This window comes from Copadichromis virginalis, linkage group LG8, assembly GCF_057382275.1.
Source record: "Copadichromis virginalis isolate Kocher_CV1m ecotype Utaka linkage group LG8, C_Virginalis_male_GT1.1, whole genome shotgun sequence".
In the NCBI taxonomy this organism is placed as follows: Eukaryota; Metazoa; Chordata; class Actinopteri; order Cichliformes; family Cichlidae; genus Copadichromis; species Copadichromis virginalis.
This window is the reverse complement of record NC_140625.1, coordinates 6,320,906-6,341,491: the sequence shown is the minus strand read 5'-3', so window position 1 is coordinate 6,341,491 and position 20,586 is coordinate 6,320,906. Positions and strand designations below refer to the sequence as shown.

Sequence of the window (20,586 nt, the reverse complement as noted above, 5' to 3'; positions counted from 1 at the left end):
GTAAGTTTTTCAGTGCGAGCCAAATATTCTGGTTAGTTATGATGTAATTATTACATGCACAGCACAAGTATGTACATTTGTATCCAGAACTACACAGAGCTGTGATTACTTTCTGTTTCCTTTCCTTGTGTAATGGATTGTTTTGAGACTAATCATGTCACATGGCTTATTACCCAACAGCTGATGCAAATCAGCTGAAGCAAAAGCCAGGAATGTGAAACCTAAGGCCTCATGCCTTCTTTGTTTTCTCCCCAATTTCCAGTGTCCAATCAGAGAAGAGTTTTGCTTACTTTACACTGTGTTGTCTTATAAATTCTCAGTCTTCATTAATGCTTTGACCATTTCTGGAAATGTGAGTGTGGGTACATCGCAATTAAGGACAGAGACATGACATACATGCATACATGAGCATGGCTGTTGGTTTCAGTTTCATTTCTCTTCATGCTTGAAACGAAACACAGCAGGGTGGGAGGGAAGGGAGGAGGAGGAGAGTATTTAAGCTTGAACAGGATGTTTCAGGTTCATGTCTTTGTTCAAGGAGAGATGAGTGCAGATCTTATCATTTGAAGGAACAGGTAAGATTGCTCTGATTCCAGCACTTTTGTACTATTGGCTGTATTTTATGCACACATATAACTATTATATAGTCTATATGTTTATAGAGCCTTTTGGTTTTCATAGATGATAACAGTGTAAACTCACAAACAGTAGTCATCAGCAAACACATTGTGGTTCTTTTGGATAAAACATAATCTGCTTCTGTGGTTAACATGTTCTCACTTATTGCTATTTTGATATAACTAGTGCCATTTTATTCACAGTGCTGCACATTTAGTGTTTGCCACCAGTGATAAAACATTGACTAGTGCACAGGATTAGTAGCCACAACAGTTTGATTTAGTGTTAATTTAATCTTGGACATTTGAGCATTAAAACCTGCACATTTCGCTAGTTTAATTTAAGTAAAACACATTGACACAAAGTCCTTGAAGAAGAAAAGCCAGTAGCTCAAAAGTAACTGGACAAACAACTGTCTTAACTTTAAATATAAAGGAGTGCTTTTAATACTGGTGTGAGAGTCATTAGCGATCAGCCTCTTGGAAATGGGAGAGTATGTATAAAAATGGCTGTAATTCCTTAACAGTTAATTTAACTTTTGTTAAATCATTTGAATTAAATTGAAAGTCTGCACTGCATTCACACCATGGTGCTTGATTAAAATCAAATCTACCGTGGTTGTGTTCAGAGGCAAAATTATAAACAGTCTTATTGTCCAACGACTTGTGGAACTGTATGTGTGCTGTTAATTGGAAGCATCTATCTATATTTACAGAGATGGGAGTGATAGATTTCATTTCAGATCATGCGTGATCATAAATAATAAAGACCTTTAGACACCAGACGTGTAAAATTTGTGTGAATATTTGGTCTATTAAAAATGTTTTTTTGGAATCACTTCTTCTTAATGCAGCCGTTCACACCAGCAGCGTAATTTCACAGGAGGAATTTATGGCATTTCTTTTTCCAAACTAAGCTAAATTTTTGCTAAATTTGGGCTGTAGCTTAAATCACACACTATTGAATATTTATTGTTGTATTTAACGGTTAAGTTCAGACATGCGATACATGCAATGAAATGCTCAAAGCAACAAAACAGTAGCTCACAGTGTTGAGTAAATACACTACGCATCTTAGAAAGTAAAGCAAACCTAAGGTGGAGGAGGAATGTTTTAAAGCAGACCTGGTGAAGATGATGTTCACCGAGGACTGAGGAATACTGCGCTGCTTTCATCACTCAACAAAAGTTCAACATTTCAGCACTCCCCCCCCCCCCCCCCCCCCTAAATATAATTTAAAACGTGAAACATCTCCCACTTTGATTCTGATAGAAATCAGAATTTGTTTAAGTTTGCCTCTAAAACAATACTGACTTGTTTAGGTATTTAATTAAATGCTGTAATGCCTATGAGATGCATGCTTTACTTGCTACCATCTTGGTACTCGGATTCTGTGATGAACTGGTGGACACTAGTTTGTGGTGAATCTGTCTTAATATTTTTATTTTATTATTATTGTGACTATTGATTTCTTTAACTTTGTTGTTGCTGTGGCTTTAAATGGAGTGACACTTATAGGAGTAATTCTTTGGGTTCCTCTTTTGATCTGTCACATATGTCTGACCATGTTTTTGTTGTGCTGTTGTGGGTGATGGATATACATGGTAAAGTTCACATACACGATGTGTTTCAGTTGTTCTTCATCTTCTATGCAACTTCGAAATAGCTGAAGCTGTGCCAGAACTTTTCACGAGTCATTCTATGGAAAATTAGTGAGTGTCACACCCTCAGAATCAGTAAATTTTTGTCATACAATAACTTTTGCATGTCTAATCAAGATACTGAATGTTCATATGTCATACTCCAAAAAATAGTCTGAGATAGAAAAAAAGAAAAAAAAAAAAAAGAAAGAAAGTAAAGCAAACCCTTCTTAGTAAAAAGACACCTCACCTATGAATTACCTTCTCACCTTCCTCATGCATGCATCAGCTGGCAGCCACCAGCTTCAACAGCAACAGGCAATCTGCAGCAACTGTTAGTTTTGGCTGTCTGTCTTGTTATGCCAGGCAGGTATTTGGCAATGGCTTTGTAACCTTATGATAAAACAGCTGACTGCTGGGAATGTGAACATGTAAAGTTGAGTCATTCTCTGGGTTAACAAATACCTGCCTTTATTTACATATTCATTTATCATACAATCTAAAACATGGTATTGGAGAACATAAGAAGCCATTGAACTATACATCAAAATAATATAATAATTAATTATATAATTATATTTGACTATAGCCACATTTACACTGGAGTTTTCAGGGCATATGTGTTAGAGACAGATTCTAACCTTGATGTGTAAGTAATTTTAAACACCGTATAAACACACAACATGAAGAACATGCTCTCAGTGAGTTGGACATTTTTACAGTTGGCTGTAAAAATAAATTTATTAGCGATTACTTAGAGCAGTGGCGTCACCATTTCGAAACTGGTTAATAGCTGGTTAACACATTAAGTACACTGCCAAACACAGTATACACAGTAACACTAACTTCGGTCCTGTTTTCCCACTTAAGAAACATTTCTAAACTAAGCCCCATTGTATCTCGTACTGAACTGGAGATTGTCATTGGTGCTTTCATTTCATCAAGACTGGACTACCGTAATTCACTGTTTACATGTTTAAACAAAAACTCCTTGGAGCGTCTACAGATGGTTCAAAACGCTGCAGCAAGACTTCTGACCAAAACATCTAAGTATTCACATGTGACACTGTTGCTAATACAGCTGCACTGGCTCCCCATTGAATTTAGTCCATTTCAAGATTCTGGTTCTGACTTATAGAGCTCTTCATCGACATGCTCCTGCCTACATCATTGAACTTCTACAGCCCCATGTCCCTAGCAGGTCTCTTAGGTCATGTAATCAGGGCCTACTTGTCATTCATCATACAAGGCTGAGAACTAAGGGAGACAGAGCTTTAGCCACGGTGGCTTCCAGACTGTGGAACTCTCTCCCACTGAGCTTAAGATCTCGGGACTCAGTAGCTTCCTTTAAAAAACAACTAAAAGCACATTTTTTTAGAATTGCATTTTGTTAAGTGGTGTCTGTTTTATTTTATACTTTGTTATCCTTGCGTGAAGCACTTTGTGGTCTTTTATCTAGAAAGGTGCTATATAAATAAAGTTTTACTTATTTACTTACTATACAGCAAGCTATATTTCTAGCAGATAATCATATTGTCCATTAATGCTGGTCTCTTTTCTCCCTGATAGTGTCACTCAAGATGGAAAAAGTTCGGACGGAGCTAGTGTCCATTGTCAGGGAGCACCCTGATGGGATCCCGCTTAAAAAGCTGGCTATCGTCTATAGCCAGACATATCACAAGAACTTGACCTTATCCAAACTGGGCTTTGACTCCATGACCAGCCTGGTATCCTCGATGGAGAGGGATCTGGTTCTAGAAGAAGAACTGGTGTTTCACAGGGACCATCGTGGGGGAAACCAGGCGACAGCTGGGGCCAAATGTGGAGCTGCAGCTCAAAGTAAGGAATCAGCAACAGCTCCCGAAGTGAAAAAAAGATGTAAGACTTTGAAGAGAATTGTGAAAATGATGAAAGGACATCCGGATGGGATCCCTCTGAAGTTGTTGACTGCAGCCTATCAACAGAAATACAGCCATGACGTCTCCTTAGTCTCTATGGACTTCAAAACAGTTTCCAGCCTGGTAGACTCTTTGAATGAAGATCTGGTTGTGGTGGAGGATGTGGTGTACCATAAGAGTCACCGGCCTCACAATCAGCCTCAGGCTGGGATGTTCACGAAGACTAAAGAGAACAGCAGACCTACAACACCACGTACGCCTGACTCGCTTATCAGGAGCAGTAGCCCTGCCCTTCGTACTCTACCACAGCGCGATGCCAGTCCTCAGATTGTTCCTCCCACTCAGGCAAGAATGAACCTTCTTGGATCTCCTTTGATTTCCACTGCTTCCATATCTTCCTCCCATTATGTTCCTGTTATTCCCCTTCTTACTGTACCCCAGCCAGCTGAGGAATTGTCCCAAGAGCAGCTCTACCAGAGGATCTTAGAGGTTAGCTGTGCACTCTGATACTATATATATATAGATATATATATATAGGCATCTTTTATCTTTACAGTTTGATGCTGACTATCTTGACATCTTAAAAATCTGCAATACTTTTGAGGCTAATAGTTGCCTCTTAAGTTAAAAGGTACAGACATTAAAGGAATCATAATTTATTATTATTAATAATAATAATAATAAACTACATTTTATATATAAAGCACCTTTCAAGACCCCCAAGGACACTGTATAATAGGATAAAACACATAATAGAACAATGACACAATGAAGAACAATAAAACAAAAGCACAAGATAAAAAACTGAATTTTTTAATGTAAAGATAGTAAAGAATGCTTTTTTTCAAATGTGTTTACTGGTTAGCCTAAACAGTAAACTAGAATGCAGTCAGCAGCTGAGCATCTACCATCTCTTATAGATAGTTCTCAGTCCTGTGTCTGTTAGCTCGCGAAGATGAAAATATAAAAAGAGGCCTAAATTGTTCCCTGACATGCTTAGGTTGGGGGGTAATATTCCTGGTGGGGTTATTTTAATTTACAGAGTAATGAGTTTTCATTGCAGGAGGATAAATGAATTAAAAAGTCCACTTAGCGTAAACATGTCTCACACTACCTGTGTATACGGTACATTTTTTTTAGTACATAAATTTTGACAAGGTTGTCCCAGATTGACCATGCAGAGTTTTGCATTTGTATTTGCAGCATTCGATTTCATTTGGATTTTGACAACATTTTCCATTCCTCATACCTCTGACTACACGTAATATTACTCAGTATTACTCAGTATTACTTATATAGTGAAGAAAACAGTCGATCATACACAAACCCTAATAAATATATATAACACTGGCATCACCATCAGTAGTTTTCCTAATTTTGTTAGCTGATCGTTCCTTCCTTTCCAGTTTTGCAACATCACAACCATTGACATAGAGGAGTTCAGCAATCAGCATTTTTACTGCTTTAAGTACATTATCCAGTTCCATAAACCCATTAATGTAGTTATATTTGATAGTGGGAACACACCCATGCTTGTAAATTAAATAGAAGGATGCAGTTAGAGACAGCTTGTTTTCCCTCTCACTACTTAATTTGGTTGAAGCCATCTGTAAGTAATTTTCTCACCTAAGAATGTGAAAACTTAAAGCGTGCTTTGCTCACTTCAATGTATTGTGAGATTGTCTTACATTAAAACAGTTGAAATATGCAAAAAACTGCCAGACACAGAGAGATTTGTGGAAGTTCTTAATAGAGTTTTCCATTTATGCATTACAAGCTTGTATCTGAATGAACTCATCTTCTACCAATGTACTCTTAAAACTGAACTTTGGCTTCTGCAGTACACTGTGTTATAGCAGGTATTTGCCTATGGAAACCAGTTGGTGTGTAAAAGTTTATTGATGTGTTTCAGGTGATGGGGACGTACCAGCTAACTGCTCCATCAATGGAACAGCTTCAAACCTGCTATTCTCAGAAGTTTGGTGAAAAGTTTCCTCTTGCCCAGTACATGTCACTGTACGACAACTGGGAAGCCAAGAAGCTCCCCACTCAGTCTCAGCCAACAACTCATCCCAAGACTGGGGTGTGGCAGACCGCTGCAGGTAGCCAAACATCAAAACATTCCATTTCAAGCATAAAAGGCAAAGATTCTCAATAGTCCATATTAATTAAATAGTTTGTATTATCCTCCCACAGCAACACAGAGTCCTAAACCTGAAAAAGAACAGGAACAGGCCAGTGGGCTTAGCTTCCTGTCTGCCTCTGATTTTCCAGTGCTGGGGGCAGATCGGAGTTTGACCAAAGAGCAGAAGACCAAAGTGAGGGATGCCAGCCCGAGAGAAGGCAGCGGTCCTGTCTTTAATAAAGGTTATCATGCACAGCTCAGGGAGCTCCTTGGAGAAAATATGCGAGCTGTGGAGGCCATGGAAGCAGACCAGGAGGACTTCAATGGGAGGTGGAGAAACAGGGACATGGATCAGGATACGATCAACACTCTGATGGAGAGTGTCATACGAGAAATCGCTGGGGATGGAGAGCTGGTCACCACAAAGAAGGTGAGGACGAACTATACTTATTTTTTCTACTGTGTAGCTGTGCATAATATGCTATTTGATCATTTTCCTAATCATTTAGTCTGTTATGCAACATTAAATTATTCTCACAGACTACACTGCTTGCCTCACTGTTTCTAACCCAGGTTACCATCAATATATTTGGGCTTCTACACACATATTTATTTACGCCAGTTTTCTCGCTTGCAGTTTTCTTCCGTCTTGTTTTTCCTTTAGTTTATCACCAGTTGTTTTTCAGCTGCATCTTTGTTTCTCATCTGCTGTCAAGTTTCCAAGAGGATATTTGATTTGGCCCTTCCCATTTATCTGGGCTTGGCACCATCACTACGGGTGTGCTAGGCTTGTGCTTCCCACAATGAGTCATGTTTCACTCTGTTACATTTGGACTAACTCGCTGCGTTTGATTATGTTGTTGTCCTCTCACTGCCTTTCATTCCTGCTTCCAGGTGATATCCCGGGTATGCAGGCTGGTGCCTTCTTTGGACCCAAGAGGGGTCGAGCACCTGCCTCTTAAAGCTCTAAAAGATCTTCAGTACCTCATTAGAGAGATCAACATGTTCATAGAGGTTGGCACGCATTAGTTTTCACCTGTTTTCTCACTGTCAGGTTGCCAAACTGAATTTTATTTTGTCCTCTTTCTCCCAGACCACCTCAGCAGTGACATCCATCTGTACCCTGTATGAGCTGGGCCAGTCATTAGCTGGCCTCAAGGACAAGAAGCGCTACGAAGAGCTAAACCTCGGCCCCCTTTGCAAGCTCCCCTTCATTCACCGCATATTCAAGATTGACAGCAACACGAAAGATGACGATATCCACCAGATCGAGACTGTAGACATCTTAAAGGTGCATTCACAGGGCTTCAGTTTTGTTTTGCACTTGAGCTTTAATGTTTATAAGAGCTTATTTTGTTGTTGTTGTTGTTAAATTATGTTTTACAGTTACAGTATATGTCATAAATATATGTCGTTTCCATTCTTTTGTTTAGCAACTTCGTGTTTTTAGGAGGAAGCAGACGAAGGTAAAAGTGGACCTGGCTGAGTTTATGAAGCATCTGGCTGACCACTATAACTGTGACTCTCCATACGAGCTGGGCATCAGGATAACTGGTCTTGGCCTGCCCATATCGGTAAGAAGCACAATGTTCTGCTACATTCCAGGACGGTTTACTGATGAGTTATGATCAGCAGAGGTTTGGGACATATTTGCTGGGATATATTATGGTTACACAAGCTGCATGTGCATCCACAGCCACACCCCGCACAGCCTGGGTATCCTCCCAGATGAACCTTCTTGGCAAACATACAGGGAGGCTTGGGATCGAGTTAAAGTGCCAGCATGAATTATTGTTTTATTCTGCTTCCGGCTGTGGTCTCAGCTAGAGCCTATGTCCGCTTGGGACCACACTGATTATTTCTTTTGCTGAAGGTAGTTTCAAGTAACTGCTAAATTTAATGAATAATGCTGTGATTTCTTCTCTGTGAACCCCACTGTCCATGCGTTGTTAAGTATTAACTATGACAAACAGTGAGATGTGTGGAAATCTCATTCGTGAACTTATAACAAAAAAAACGACTTCACTTGTGTTTTTGGGTAAAGATTAACCTGCTATACTTTGCCATTATTCTCATATTAAACACAAACACATTTGTCTACTCTAGACAATCTCGAAGGTAGGCCGTAACGAGCACACCATCTTGGAGTGTGCCAGGGAGGTGATTCAGAAAGAGCTGGAGGAGGAGATATACGAACGGCTGAGGAAACTCAAAAAGAGCATCTTGGAGCCGCTGAAAGGAGCAGCTTCCTTCTCCTCTGCGGGCAGCTCGGATCTCTCGAAGAAGTATGCCTCAATGACAGCGGCCGAGGTCGTGCTGGCGGTCTTTACAAATGCAGGGGAGGTGTTCAGCCCCAGGATGGCCAAGGTGGGTGTCACACACTGACAGATGTCTTGTGTTACTGAATCTGGACTGGGTCATTCGCCAGTAAGAGGGTCACAGAATGACGCTAAAGCATCCATCAAAGTTTGAGTGACAGCGTGTGTTAGTTGGTTACAACTTTAATAGCTAGACTAAAGCATTTAGGTGTGAATGAGTTATAGCAGGGCTGTAACTTGAGTTATGTGACTGACGGCACATAACTAGTAAGATGTGGTTTATATGTTTATTTTTATATGTTACCTGTGAATCCAACTGGCTGAGGTGAATGCTCACTTTGTTTTCTTCATATAGTCAGGATAATATTATGTGATGACAAAAACTCCTGTTCAACAAGCTCAAACATGAAGAAAAGTAAGCGGCCAACACTGTTTTGTATTAAGAACAAATAGAAATGAAAGCTGTCTCTAGTATGTCTATACGATACATCCCAGCTCGGTCCATACATACAAGAGACTGGAAGATAAAACTAAAAGCAAGGCACAGGGAGCAAATATCTATCAAAATCAAACAGGAAGTGAGCAGTGATAACTGAACAGGGAAACACAGATGCACAAATGAACAATACAGGGGAAGTGACACACGAGGAAGAAAAAACAATCACTAAGAGTAGAACTAAACCCAAGTACAACCAGGAACTAGAAACTAAATACATGAAGAAGACCTGCAGCAGGCTGGTGACCTGTCCGGGATGTGCCCTGCTTCTGACCCGGGGCCCTTTGCTGTGTGTCTTTTCCCCATTTCTCTGTCTTTCTTAACTGCTCTACCGTTGAATAAATGCCCAAAAAAAGTTACACCAACAAAACAAAAGTCCATAAACTCAAAAACATAACATGACATATGAAGGTGCACTTTGCTGCCTGCTGAGAGCACCTATTCCCCTCTCTTTCTATTAGTGATCTATTATTTTGTTATTTTAAGAATGTAGTTTCTATATAATTTACAGATTTGGATTATTCATATAAGATAGAAGTATAGTAATTAGTAATGCTGTTTGATTATAAATTAAGATGCCATCTAAAGTACTTAAAATACTAGTAGATGTTTTGTTTTTTCTGCAGACCAGTAAGATAATACATGAGGCCTGTAAAAGACTGGCCTACTGGCCTGCAGTGCTGTCTATATATAGTAATTATGCGCTGTTTTACAAATGTAAAACAGCTTTTGCCGGTTTTCATCAGAGAAACCAACCTACTGTGGATCATTTTACAGGAATTATCAGTGACACATACGCCATGGAAAAGGTGGTTTTCACCTCTTGTATATGAAAAAACGAATGGAAAAAACACAGAGTTGTGGGATTGTTACTCAAAGTAAACACACACCAATTCTTACATTGAGCATCAGTGCCCAAACTATGCCTGTGTTTCTATTATATTTGCTGTAAACCAAGCGAGACCTCACATTCTGGCCCAGAACAGACAAGTGAAAAACAAAAACAAAGACAAGACTGTGCTGGAAATGTGTTAGTCCAAATTGGCAGGTAATAGCAAAGCAGGTTTCAGATTTCACACCGTCCACATTTATCAGAAAAACTAGACTTTTGGAAAAGATTTTCTAGTTTGTTTGTTTTTTTCAGAGTCAGTTCTTAGATATAATAAACAGCATCCACACACAGTAATGGCACACACGAGATTGAAGTCTGTGTTTGCTCTGAGCAGAGAGAGAAGCAACAGAGAAGCTAGGTGTGCCTGTTTTATTTCTGCGCTCCTGTGACACAAAGCTCTATTTGTTTTCTGATCCAGCACGTCCAGAACTTCCTGCTGCAGGTGTCAGGTAATCGGCTGGAAACAGCTCTGTTTCAGCTGGCCATCTGTGGGGGATCCCTGGCTGTTCCACACGACCTAGTGCCCAAAGACAAGACTTCCAAACCCACGGAAAAAACTAAACCAGAGGACAAATCCACCAAATCTCTCCCAAGCGAAGGTTTCTAACGCAAGATGTTACACATATATTAGCTTATCCTATCCTAAACATGAATCTGTTATATTTTTAAATGGCAAATGCACATTTCTACTCTCTATTTCTCAGCTAAAGTGAAGCAGTATCTAAGGGACAAACTGGCTGCTCAGAACTCAGCTATCACTTTGGCACACATTGCTTCCTTGGAGAAAAAACTGTCTGAACACTTCCACGTGAAAGACTTCCTGTCTTTAGAGAAAGGCAGCTTCCTGGAGTTTTTGGTGAACAACATTCAGGTAGTTCTCTCATTTTTGATTTACTTTAACTCTGCAAATCGCAGGTATGGGACCAAATTAACAAAGCAAAAGAATTTGCGGTCATAATAAGGAGATAACAAGTTGCACCAAATCATCCAAATTCAGTGTCTCTCATCTGGTTGTGTGCAGCTGCTGCAGGACACAGTGGGGTCCACCTTGATTCTGGGCAGCAGCATGGAGCGAGCCGGCAGTGGCTTCAGACCCTCCAAACAAGATGTTTTTGAGTTCATCAAACAGTGCGGCGACGTAGCCTCCACTGATCCAGATGAAGTGAGTCATAAAAACAGACACAGATACAGCAACCTTTTTTCACAGTAGATGTTCTAAAACTACACTGCAACTGTGTTTCCTCAGCTCTCCTACATTGAGTCAGCACTGAGGTCTCACTATGGGGTCCGGGACAGTCGTGACTTGGGGCATGGTCCTCTGCACAGACTGGCTGACCTGGTCCAACGCCAAAAAGCACTGGGTGGAGGAGGACTGAGCCCAGTCTGCTATGAATCAGCCCTGTTTGCTAAACAAGGCAAATCAAGGTTAGAAGCCTATCACCAGACAGACAGAAATGCACCTCAGTATATGGGAAGGATTTGTAATGTTATGCTTTTCCTTATGTTTATTGTATATCTGTAAGAGTGGTGGAGGCAAAAACTCAGGCTTTGTTTGTTTTTTTACTTCTGGCACGGTGTGTCAGTGAGAGGCTCCACCCACCTGCTGTTCAAACCTTCTGTTTGTGAGGAGAAGCTAATTAGAAGAGGTTAGCTAAAAGGGACAGCAGCCTTAAATGGAGACATGGTGAAATGGCTTGATTCAGACACACTGTACCAAGGCTTAGTATTAAGATAAATAAGGATTGCTATGAACTCTGAATCAAACAAAGCCGCTCTGCCTGGACATGTAGAGTCCAACAATAAATATGTAGAGCTGGAAGTGAGCATGCTAGGTCCCCTTTAAAATGAGAAAACCTTATGGGAGGATGAATAACTTAAAGATAAACTCCCCATCATTTGACAGGTCCAGTTTTCATGTCAGTTGCCTTTATTCTTCTGTCTTTCACATCCATGAACAGTGCTGAAGGTGGATTTGAGTCAGTGGGTCGGCTTGGTGAAATGTCCAAGGATCAGGCCCTGGCCAGCTTGCTCTCCTGCCCTCTGCTGGAGGATTTAAGTGAGTGGAGCCAGTGGGAGCTGATCTTTAAACCCCTTCACGGCTCCCTCAAGGAATTCATTGAAAAAAATGCAGGTAGGCACGAGGCATATTGCTTTGAACATGACCATTTTTAGACTTTTTAAACTGAACAAAATGTGATGTATGGAGTGGCTGTAGCTCAGGAGATATAGCAGGTCATACTTGCTGAGCTACAGCATACCGTATTCCTGAGTCAGCTAACTCAGGCATGTTGTAGAAAGCACTTTGAGTGCTTAAATGTAACTTAACCATATACAAGGTGTCCCATTTCCCATAAACCAGTGATCGGTGTAAAATGAGTTGATAAAACGGTACGTCGTTCAGTGATACGGTATATGTGTAGACTGAATCCAGAATGAATCCTTGGTAATATAGAGTGCATTATTTTTACCTTCTGCCATTCAGTTCAGCTAATTATGTACAAACAAAGCCTTGTTTCGATTTAAAGATATAAATAAAAAATGTTTGTTTCTGCTGTCAAAAAGTGCCAAACGTGTGTAGAAATCATGTTTGATTATCACATTAAGTCCACAAGAGGGCAGTCGATACAAGGTGAGACGTAACTAACCGTACCAGTGCACTCATTTCAACATAAACATGACTACACACTGTAAAATAAAAAGATGATTAGATTAAGTTACATACTTTAAAATAAATGTGGAAGACACAGAGTGAGCACTGCTGTGACTGCAACAACAAGTGTAGCTGAAAACTGCAGCAGTGCCACACACAGCTGCTCCCACTTTTACGGCTGTGCTGCAGTTGGGTCCTGCACTTTGAGCTCCTGCAAGCTCTTACTAAGATAAATATAACCTTATTTGTTGAAGGCCTTAGTTTACATATTCTAAGTTTTAACATTAAAGGACAGGATGACCACCACTGTGTCTCACATTGCACAGAGAAACATTTATCCTTTCACCTTTTGGTTTGGCTTTTCCACTTTAGCTTTTGAAGATGTTTAATTGTAGTTTAGTCAGTTGTTAATTTTTATTAGACATTTGTAGTGTTATTATATGGAGAATAAATGCCAGAGATCAGTATGGATATTAGAATAAAAAAAAGAGAACATTATGAAAGCAATTGACTCACATTCATTCAGACATCCAAAGTCTCAATAAGCACGTCCGTTACAGCCTCATCAGAAGAGCTGTGATAAAGTATTTACCAAATTAACAAGGACTTTGCAAAACCATTACTGTTAGTTACTTTGCTACTTTGTTTTATTTTAGTTAATAAAAATGCTTTTCTAGTTTTGGTTCGCAGTTATTTTTAGTTAACTAAATCACATTTCTTAAGACATATAGAATCTAGTGTCTCTTTTATTGTTTTGTGTTGGAACAGTTAAAAAAGCCAGCAACCTCGAAAGCAAATTTTAGATAACTGAGTACTAATTTGATTACATCATCTTTTCAATTCAATTCAATTCAATTCAATTGTATTTATATAGCGCCAAATCACAACAAAAGTCGCCTCAAGGCACTTCATAGATACAGAGAAAAACCCAACAATCATATGACCCCCTATGAGCAAGCACTTTGGCGACAGTGGGAAGGAAAAACTCCCTTTTAACAGGAAGAAACCTCCGGCAGAACCAGGCTCAGGGAGGGGCGGGGCCATCTGCTGCGACCGGTTGGGGTGAGAGAAGGAAGACAGGATAAAGACATGCTGTGGAAGAGAGACAGAGGTTAATAACAGATATGATTCAATGCAGAGAGGTCTGTTAATACATAGTGAGTGAGAAAGGTGACTGGAAAGGAAAAACTCAATGCATCATGGGAATCCCCCGGCAGCCTACGTCTATTGCAGCATAACTAAGGGAGGATTCAGGATCACCTGGTCCAGCCCTAACTATATGCTTTAGCAAAAAGGAAAGTTTTAAGCCTAATCTTGAAAGTAGAGATAGTGTCTGTCTCCTGAATCCAAACTGGAAGCTGGTTCCACAGAAGAGGGGCCTGAAAACTGAAGGCTCTCCCTCCCATTCTACTTTTAAATACTCTAGGAACAACAAGTAGGCCTGCAGAGCGAGAGCGAAGTGCTCTAATAGGGTGATATGGTACTACAAGGTCATTAAGATAAGATGGGGCCTGATTATTTAAGACCTTGTATGTGAGGAGTAGAATTTTGAATTTAATTCTGGATTTAACAGGAAGCCAATGAAGGGAAGCCAAAACAGGAGAAATCTGCTCTCTCTTTCTAGTCCCTGTCAGGACTCTTGCTGCAGCATTTTGGATTAGCTGAAGGCTTTTCAGTGAGTTTTTTGGACATCCTGATAATAATGAGTTACAGTAGTCCAGCCTGGAAGTAATAAATGCATGAACTAGTTTTTCAGCGTCACTCTGAGACAGGATATTTCTAATTTTAGAGATGTTTCATGATGTTTTCATTTCAGAATTTGAATGAAAATGGGATGAGTTGAATTTAAAAAAAACAGAAGCTGAATAAAAACAACAGAAGTTGAAAAACACAGAAGAGAAATATTTCAGAATTCTGAATTCTGAGAAAAAAATAATTCAGAATTTGAATTAAAAACAACAGAAGTTGATTGCGGAAAAGAAAAAGAAGACGTGCCCATTTGTATTTTTCCTAGTTGCCGTAATCCTCTTCCATACCGAGACACATAAGCTGTCTGCATCATTTGGGTATTCAGGCTTTGATAATTAAATTTGATGTGTCCTCTTGAGCAATTAGCAGTAATACAAAGGCATCAACAACTAATGGGTGATTTCATGTTTTACTTACTGCACAGGTAATACAGGCCTAGCAGCGTTAGAGGTCACCCCCGGTGTGCTGTTTAGGGTCACCACAGACACAGGAGACAAGCACTTCTCTAGTGCCACTACGGCCCTCGATCCTGTGGGCACAGCTGGCCACCTTGTGTCCATGGTGGTAGCTGACGGAATAGTTAATGCTCCCATAGCCCTCCTGAGCAACCACATGCAAAGCTCTCTGGCAGCAGCTGTGGCTAAAGAAGGTAGGTATTTAACAGGATAGATGCTGGAAAATCATTTTGCTCCATAGAAAAGAGTAAAGCACAACTGGACTAACAGAATTTGTGTCGTTTAGATTTGTCCATGGCTGAGGAGGATGTGTCATGTTACGACAAAGTTGCCAAGTTCCTCCTGGAGTGTTTCACACGAATCCCCACCAGAACCTGTCAGGCTCTTCTGCTGCAGGTCAGGAGTGGATGCTGAAAAATGCATCTCATGTCTTCTGCAGAAGGCTAGAAATTCAACATCTGATATGTTATATATTTATATCCAACTGAAATCTAGTTGATGTTTTGATTAGTTTGTGCTCTTTGGCACAACATAAACCCTTGATCATATTTAGTGTTATTGGACATCGATGCTGGCACTATGTGTTGATGATTCCAGTAAACAGCTTTCAACCAACAAAAAGGGAACATGTGACAACATTTCAGTGTGTCCTGGAACACATGAGTGGGCAGCTTTAGCCTCTGAATTTAGTTTGTTCAGCTAAATCGCTGAAGAGGAGGCTGTTATTCAGTTGTCATGCCAACCACAGACTTAGATGGCTTGTTGGACATCTCAGAGCTAAAGCTCTCTCAAGTTGTCTGCAACATCAAACATCACGGTCATGTGCATTTAAAATTCTGGCATTTATGTTCTTCCAGGTGTTTTTGGAGCCCTTCTCCCGTGTCCTGGGCCAGGCCAAATCTAAACGGGTCCTGATGACCGTGGCTCAGTCGGAGCCGAGGTACATGAACTGTCTGCATCGTTTGGGCATCCTTCTAGGCATCCCAGACTGGATCAAAGACTACGAGAAAAAGCTGAACCCACCTCAAAGCCAGAGCTGTAACACATACTCAGCACCTGTGGACCAAGCCAAGGTCAGAACACAAGCGAGGGAATCTATAAATGTAGCTTATACATTACACTGGAATTGAAGAGTCCTTTTTGTCAGTGACATATATCAGCACAACATCAATCCACAAAGTTATGGACTATGTATTTAGAGTATACTGGAATCTCACTGCTGCTCAAATAACATAAAAAATGGCATGCGGTATATGATAGCTGAGTTGTAAAGTAAGCAGTAATAGTAAGAGAAAAACACAAAAAAGGGGAAAAAAGCAACATATAAGAACTGGTTCTAGTGGAAAGTCTGCTTTTTTTAAGGGTATAATGCCAAAGACCTGCTGCCACGACAAAGCAGCAATGTTTAAACATTTTTATTGTGCAAAAGGAACTCTTGAGGTTCAGAATTGAGACTTATTATCACTAGATATAGGAGATATCTATATTTTCTTCTGCATCAGAGACTTCTTAAAGGGCAGATGTAAACTGCTGGATAGCTAACGTTTGAATAGAATGTATATAAAATAGGTCCCGTGAGCCAAAAACCTAGATTTCTAGACATTTTTTCTCCACTCTTGACTCTTGTATGATTTCTAGGACAGAGTCACGTCAAGAAAAAAAAATTAGTTAATCATTTTCAAAATGAATTTGAAATTCCAGATTAAACACTAAAATGTATTTAGAGAAAAAGGTTGAAATGTGGAGATTACTGCATCTACATATAACCCTCTACAAAATGCACTGTTAAACAAACTGATCAGCCAACTTGTACATACATCGTCTTGGTTGCACATCCATAACTATCATAACTGCATCTGTCCATTACCAGGCTGTTCATTTTGTACAAATCCACTCTCCCACATTCGTGTGTTTTTCTGTTTTTCTGCATCCTTATTCTCATCACACAATATGTTTACGTTCTGAAGAGAAATCATTTCCTTCCTTGTTACTGAAAACGATTCTGAAGTTTGATTTTACTCCCAGGGCAGCTGTGGCAGTTTGTATTGAGACAACAACTGTAATCTCCACATTTCTACTTTTTTTTTTTTTTCGAAATACAATTTCGACCTTATTCTCAAAAAGGTCGATAATAATTTTTTTTCTTAACACGGCCCAAATACTTGTTCGTAGATTTCAGTGATATTCCTGATGCAAGTCATTTTAGGCACGCAACTCTGGCTGTTTGCACGTGAGCAGCCTCCTGGTGGTTTTATTAAAATTCTGCAGAGGGTAATTAGAAAATGTACAATTAAAGGGAAATCAGCTTGTTTCAGACAGTGGATTAACTGGACGGCTACACAAAGGCCCACTATTAAATTACTAAGGTTTATTTTGAACTTTGAATCATGCAGTATAAAAATGTGGAGCTCCTCACAGATCCATTTTGCTGTGAGGAAACAGCGCTAACCAATGAGGTGCCATTAAGTCACATTGATCAGATTGATTGGTCAGTGACAGCACAGTAAATTTATTAATTAATTATTTGAATTGTGTGGAAAGTACAAAGCAGTAAAAATACAGAAATGTGAAGAAATGCTCAACAATGTTGTCTACTAGTTGTAATGTTGCACACTGTTGCTCAGCAGCATATTTCTGTTATTAACTTATTCTTCTTACCTTTCTTATGTCTTCAGTCTAATTTGACAGATTCTGAGTGCAGCAGTCTGTCAGCTCTCAACATGAGTGAAGATGACTTTCTTGAGGATAACATCATGGACAACAGCTTTGAATCCTCCCAGCTGTACCACAGCCCACACCAAGGTGATTGAAAGTGGCTCTCCACTGCAGGATTTTGAACTTTATTACTGTTTTCATACTGTGACAAATTATAATCTGCTTCCATTTTTGACATCTTTTACCAAATGTGTTCTTTAAGTCAACGATGAGCAAGACATAGAGGCTGAGGAGGAGGAAGAGGATGAAGAGCAGCTGTATGAGTTGGCCTCGGTGCCTAACGGAGAGATATCAGACGTCAGCAGCGACGCTGAAGGAGGCCAGGGCGAGGAACAGCTCAAAATGTCTGACGGAGATGAAAAGGAGGGTGACAGCTGTGAGTCCGAGGACACAATCCAGAGAGCCGTCATTGAAGACATCAGGTTTGTCACCTTTATCCATAACTGCTCTGTCCGTTTAAGTGTCATGATTTGGTTGTGGCTGCTCTGTCACTCTTTTTTGGTCTCCTCTTTCTCTGACAGGAAAAGTGAGTTTGGCATCGGAGTGAAACTGACAGCTGAAGGCCAGAAACTGATGCAGGTCCACCAGGAGCGACTGGGCCGCAGCTTAGACCGCCTCTCCACTGAACTCTACAGCAAGGACACACACTTTGTCCTGGAGCTCATTCAGGTAGAAATCTGAACGTGTTTATCAGAAGCTTCCAGAAGTTTCTCCATCCTGATTTCTTAGATTTTTTATATTTGTCACACTCTCAGGTTTCATATCATCAAACGTATTTTAAGATTATACGAAGATAACCCGAGTTAATACAATATGCAGTTTTTAAATCAAGATTATAGATCATAAAAACCCAGAACAACTTCTAAAGAAGTGCAGGCCTCACTTGTCTTGAGGCACTTGGGTAATACAGTATGGAAATCATCTGAAACACACCTGCAAGTCCACCTCTGATTGGCTAAAAAAGGCCAAAATTAAGGTTTTAGCGTTGCCTAGTTAAAGTCCTGAGTTAAATCCAATTGAGATGCTTTGACATGAGCTTAATGTTTGGAAACTAAAGCAATACTGTTGAGAGTGGGTAAATTTGGTGGATCTTAAAAATTGTCTGATGAACCGAAACGTGGCCGGTGTGACAAATAAGAAAAAATAAGAAATCAGGAAGGATAAAAATAGTTTTCAAAGATCTGTAAAACAAAAAACAGCAGTTTGATTGTGGGTCTAAAATTCTATGAAAGGAAACTTCTTTGCTTTAGTATTTTGATTTGAATTTTGTCCAATATCCTCCGAACTCTTTGTATTCCTTTCTTTCAGAATGCCGACGACAACAGTTACCCGGCAGAGCCTGGTGTTGTTCCAGCGCTGGCTTTTATGGTGGAGCGAGACTGTATCACTGTCCTCAACAATGAAACCGGCTTCCAGGAGAAGAACATTCGGGCTATTTGTGATGTAGGCCGCAGCACTAAGGGAAAACACAAATATGGATACATTGGTAACTCTTTCGTTCTTCCACCGTTACAACTGTGTAAAGGAATTTAAATTTTTTGTGTGTAGTATTGGAGAACTTAAAACCACATAGACAAATGACGTTCTCCTGTTTTACTTCGTACAGGACAGAAGGGCATTGGCTTCAAGTCAGTGTTTAAGGTCACAGACTGTCCTGAGATTCATTCCAATGGCTTCCACTTGCACTTTGACAAGAACTGTGGCCCCATGGGATACATCCTCCCCCACTGGACTGAAGATACGAGGCCTCTGGATCCACAGCTGAGGGACATAAATCAGCACAGGTCAGATGACTTATTGATCCCAGTACCCTGAGAGTCGATCAGCTAAATTGAATTGATCTGTTACCAGTTTCAGTATTTACACCAGTGCTTTTCTTGGAGCTGTTTCTAAAAACAAACCTCTTATTTTAACTTTGGAGTTCAATATTACACAGTTGTGATAAACTACACTACAGAGTGCAGCTAAAACCCATCTTTACCGTCATCTCCCTACATACTTCATGTTTGTGAGATCCAAAGTAACAAACGGCATCTGCATTGTCAGCTTCTTGGTCAGGTCTGCTCATTTGTTGCCCTGTAATCTGTGGGGCTCTCAGTGGATCGCTGAAACGCTGACTGTGTCTGTGTGCATAAATTGGCACATTGTTTGTAGGTCAGCTGCTAAACGTTCCTCTGCTTTTTGCAAGCGTGGTCTCACGATAATTTGCCCTGCGTCAGTCTGACCCTCTTTGTTTATGTCCCCACTCTAGTATAAATAGTTGTATTCCTTGTTTATTGTTATATTACGGGTAATTTAGTTTGGTTATGGGGAAGCCAAAACATCTGTTTAACTTTATTAGCAGTCTGCTGCTCACATTAGACCCATGGTCTAATTTTTTGTCTTCTTCTCTTTTCAGCTGGACCACTAAGATCAGCCTTCCTCTCCGGACTGAGAGCCATCAGACCAGGAACCTGTTTCATGACGTGCACCCTTCGCTGCTGCTCTTCCTGCATCGACTACGCTCCATCACCATCTACAATCAGGTAAGTCAACAACAAGCGCTTGCACATGTGTGTTTTTGCACATAAACCCACCTAAATGGATTAGGAATAAAAGACCTTGTTGCTACTGTATTTATTGTGTCTATGTGCAGAGTGAGAAGCGTTTCATGACGATGACTCGTAAAGATCTCAATCACAATGTGCTCGAGGTGGAACACTCGGAGGGTACCGAGCGCTGGCTAGTGGTCAAAACCACACTGAAGCCCAAGAAGGTGATGCACACAAGCTAACTCCCACAACTTTTCAGGCGCACATATCATATTTGGATTTCAGAACAACAACTAACCATCTGTTCCTATATTCCATCCCTCCTGGGGCATAAATAAAATCTGCTGTGGATTTGCATTTCTCTGATGTACTCCTGTAAATATGAGTGTTGATCGTTCTGCTCCTCAAATGTCTTTTCTCGGGTTTCCATCAGACTTTATGAAAACTTATTCACTGGATAGTATTTTCAAACACCACCGAGCTGATTTTAATGATCTGTC

General features: G+C 40.2%; 1 protein-coding gene across 5 annotated transcripts in view; it reads left to right on the top strand.

Moving 5' to 3' along the window:
- LOC146702576 (uncharacterized) overlaps positions 1-20,586 on the top strand; it is a 46,477-nt gene that overhangs the window by 1,467 nt on the left and 24,424 nt on the right. For 3 of the 5 annotated variants that reach the window (XM_085465505.1, XM_085465503.1, XM_085465506.1), the window contains 22 exons: positions 3,827-4,644; positions 6,068-6,257; positions 6,352-6,710; positions 7,175-7,294; positions 7,374-7,571; positions 7,714-7,854; positions 8,387-8,647; positions 10,405-10,585; positions 10,691-10,857; positions 11,008-11,148; positions 11,233-11,411; positions 11,945-12,117; positions 14,810-15,034; positions 15,127-15,236; positions 15,698-15,913; positions 17,516-17,642; positions 17,758-17,977; positions 18,077-18,224; positions 18,864-19,041; positions 19,162-19,339; positions 19,954-20,080; positions 20,191-20,310. In XM_085465505.1, the coding sequence (XP_085321631.1) occupies positions 3,838-4,644; positions 6,068-6,257; positions 6,352-6,710; positions 7,175-7,294; positions 7,374-7,571; positions 7,714-7,854; positions 8,387-8,647; positions 10,405-10,585; positions 10,691-10,857; positions 11,008-11,148; positions 11,233-11,411; positions 11,945-12,117; positions 14,810-15,034; positions 15,127-15,236; positions 15,698-15,913; positions 17,516-17,642; positions 17,758-17,977; positions 18,077-18,224; positions 18,864-19,041; positions 19,162-19,339; positions 19,954-20,080; positions 20,191-20,310 (4,566 nt within the window). In that variant the 5' untranslated portion in view covers positions 3,827-3,837. Of the gene's footprint in view, positions 1-518; positions 576-3,826; positions 4,645-6,067; positions 6,258-6,351; positions 6,711-7,174; positions 7,295-7,373; positions 7,572-7,713; positions 7,855-8,386; positions 8,648-10,404; positions 10,586-10,690; positions 10,858-11,007; positions 11,149-11,232; positions 11,412-11,944; positions 12,118-14,809; positions 15,035-15,126; positions 15,237-15,697; positions 15,914-17,515; positions 17,643-17,757; positions 17,978-18,076; positions 18,225-18,863; positions 19,042-19,161; positions 19,340-19,953; positions 20,081-20,190; positions 20,311-20,586 lie in introns of those variants that run through there. The other 2 variants (XM_085465507.1, XM_085465504.1) reach the window with 2 other exon arrangements.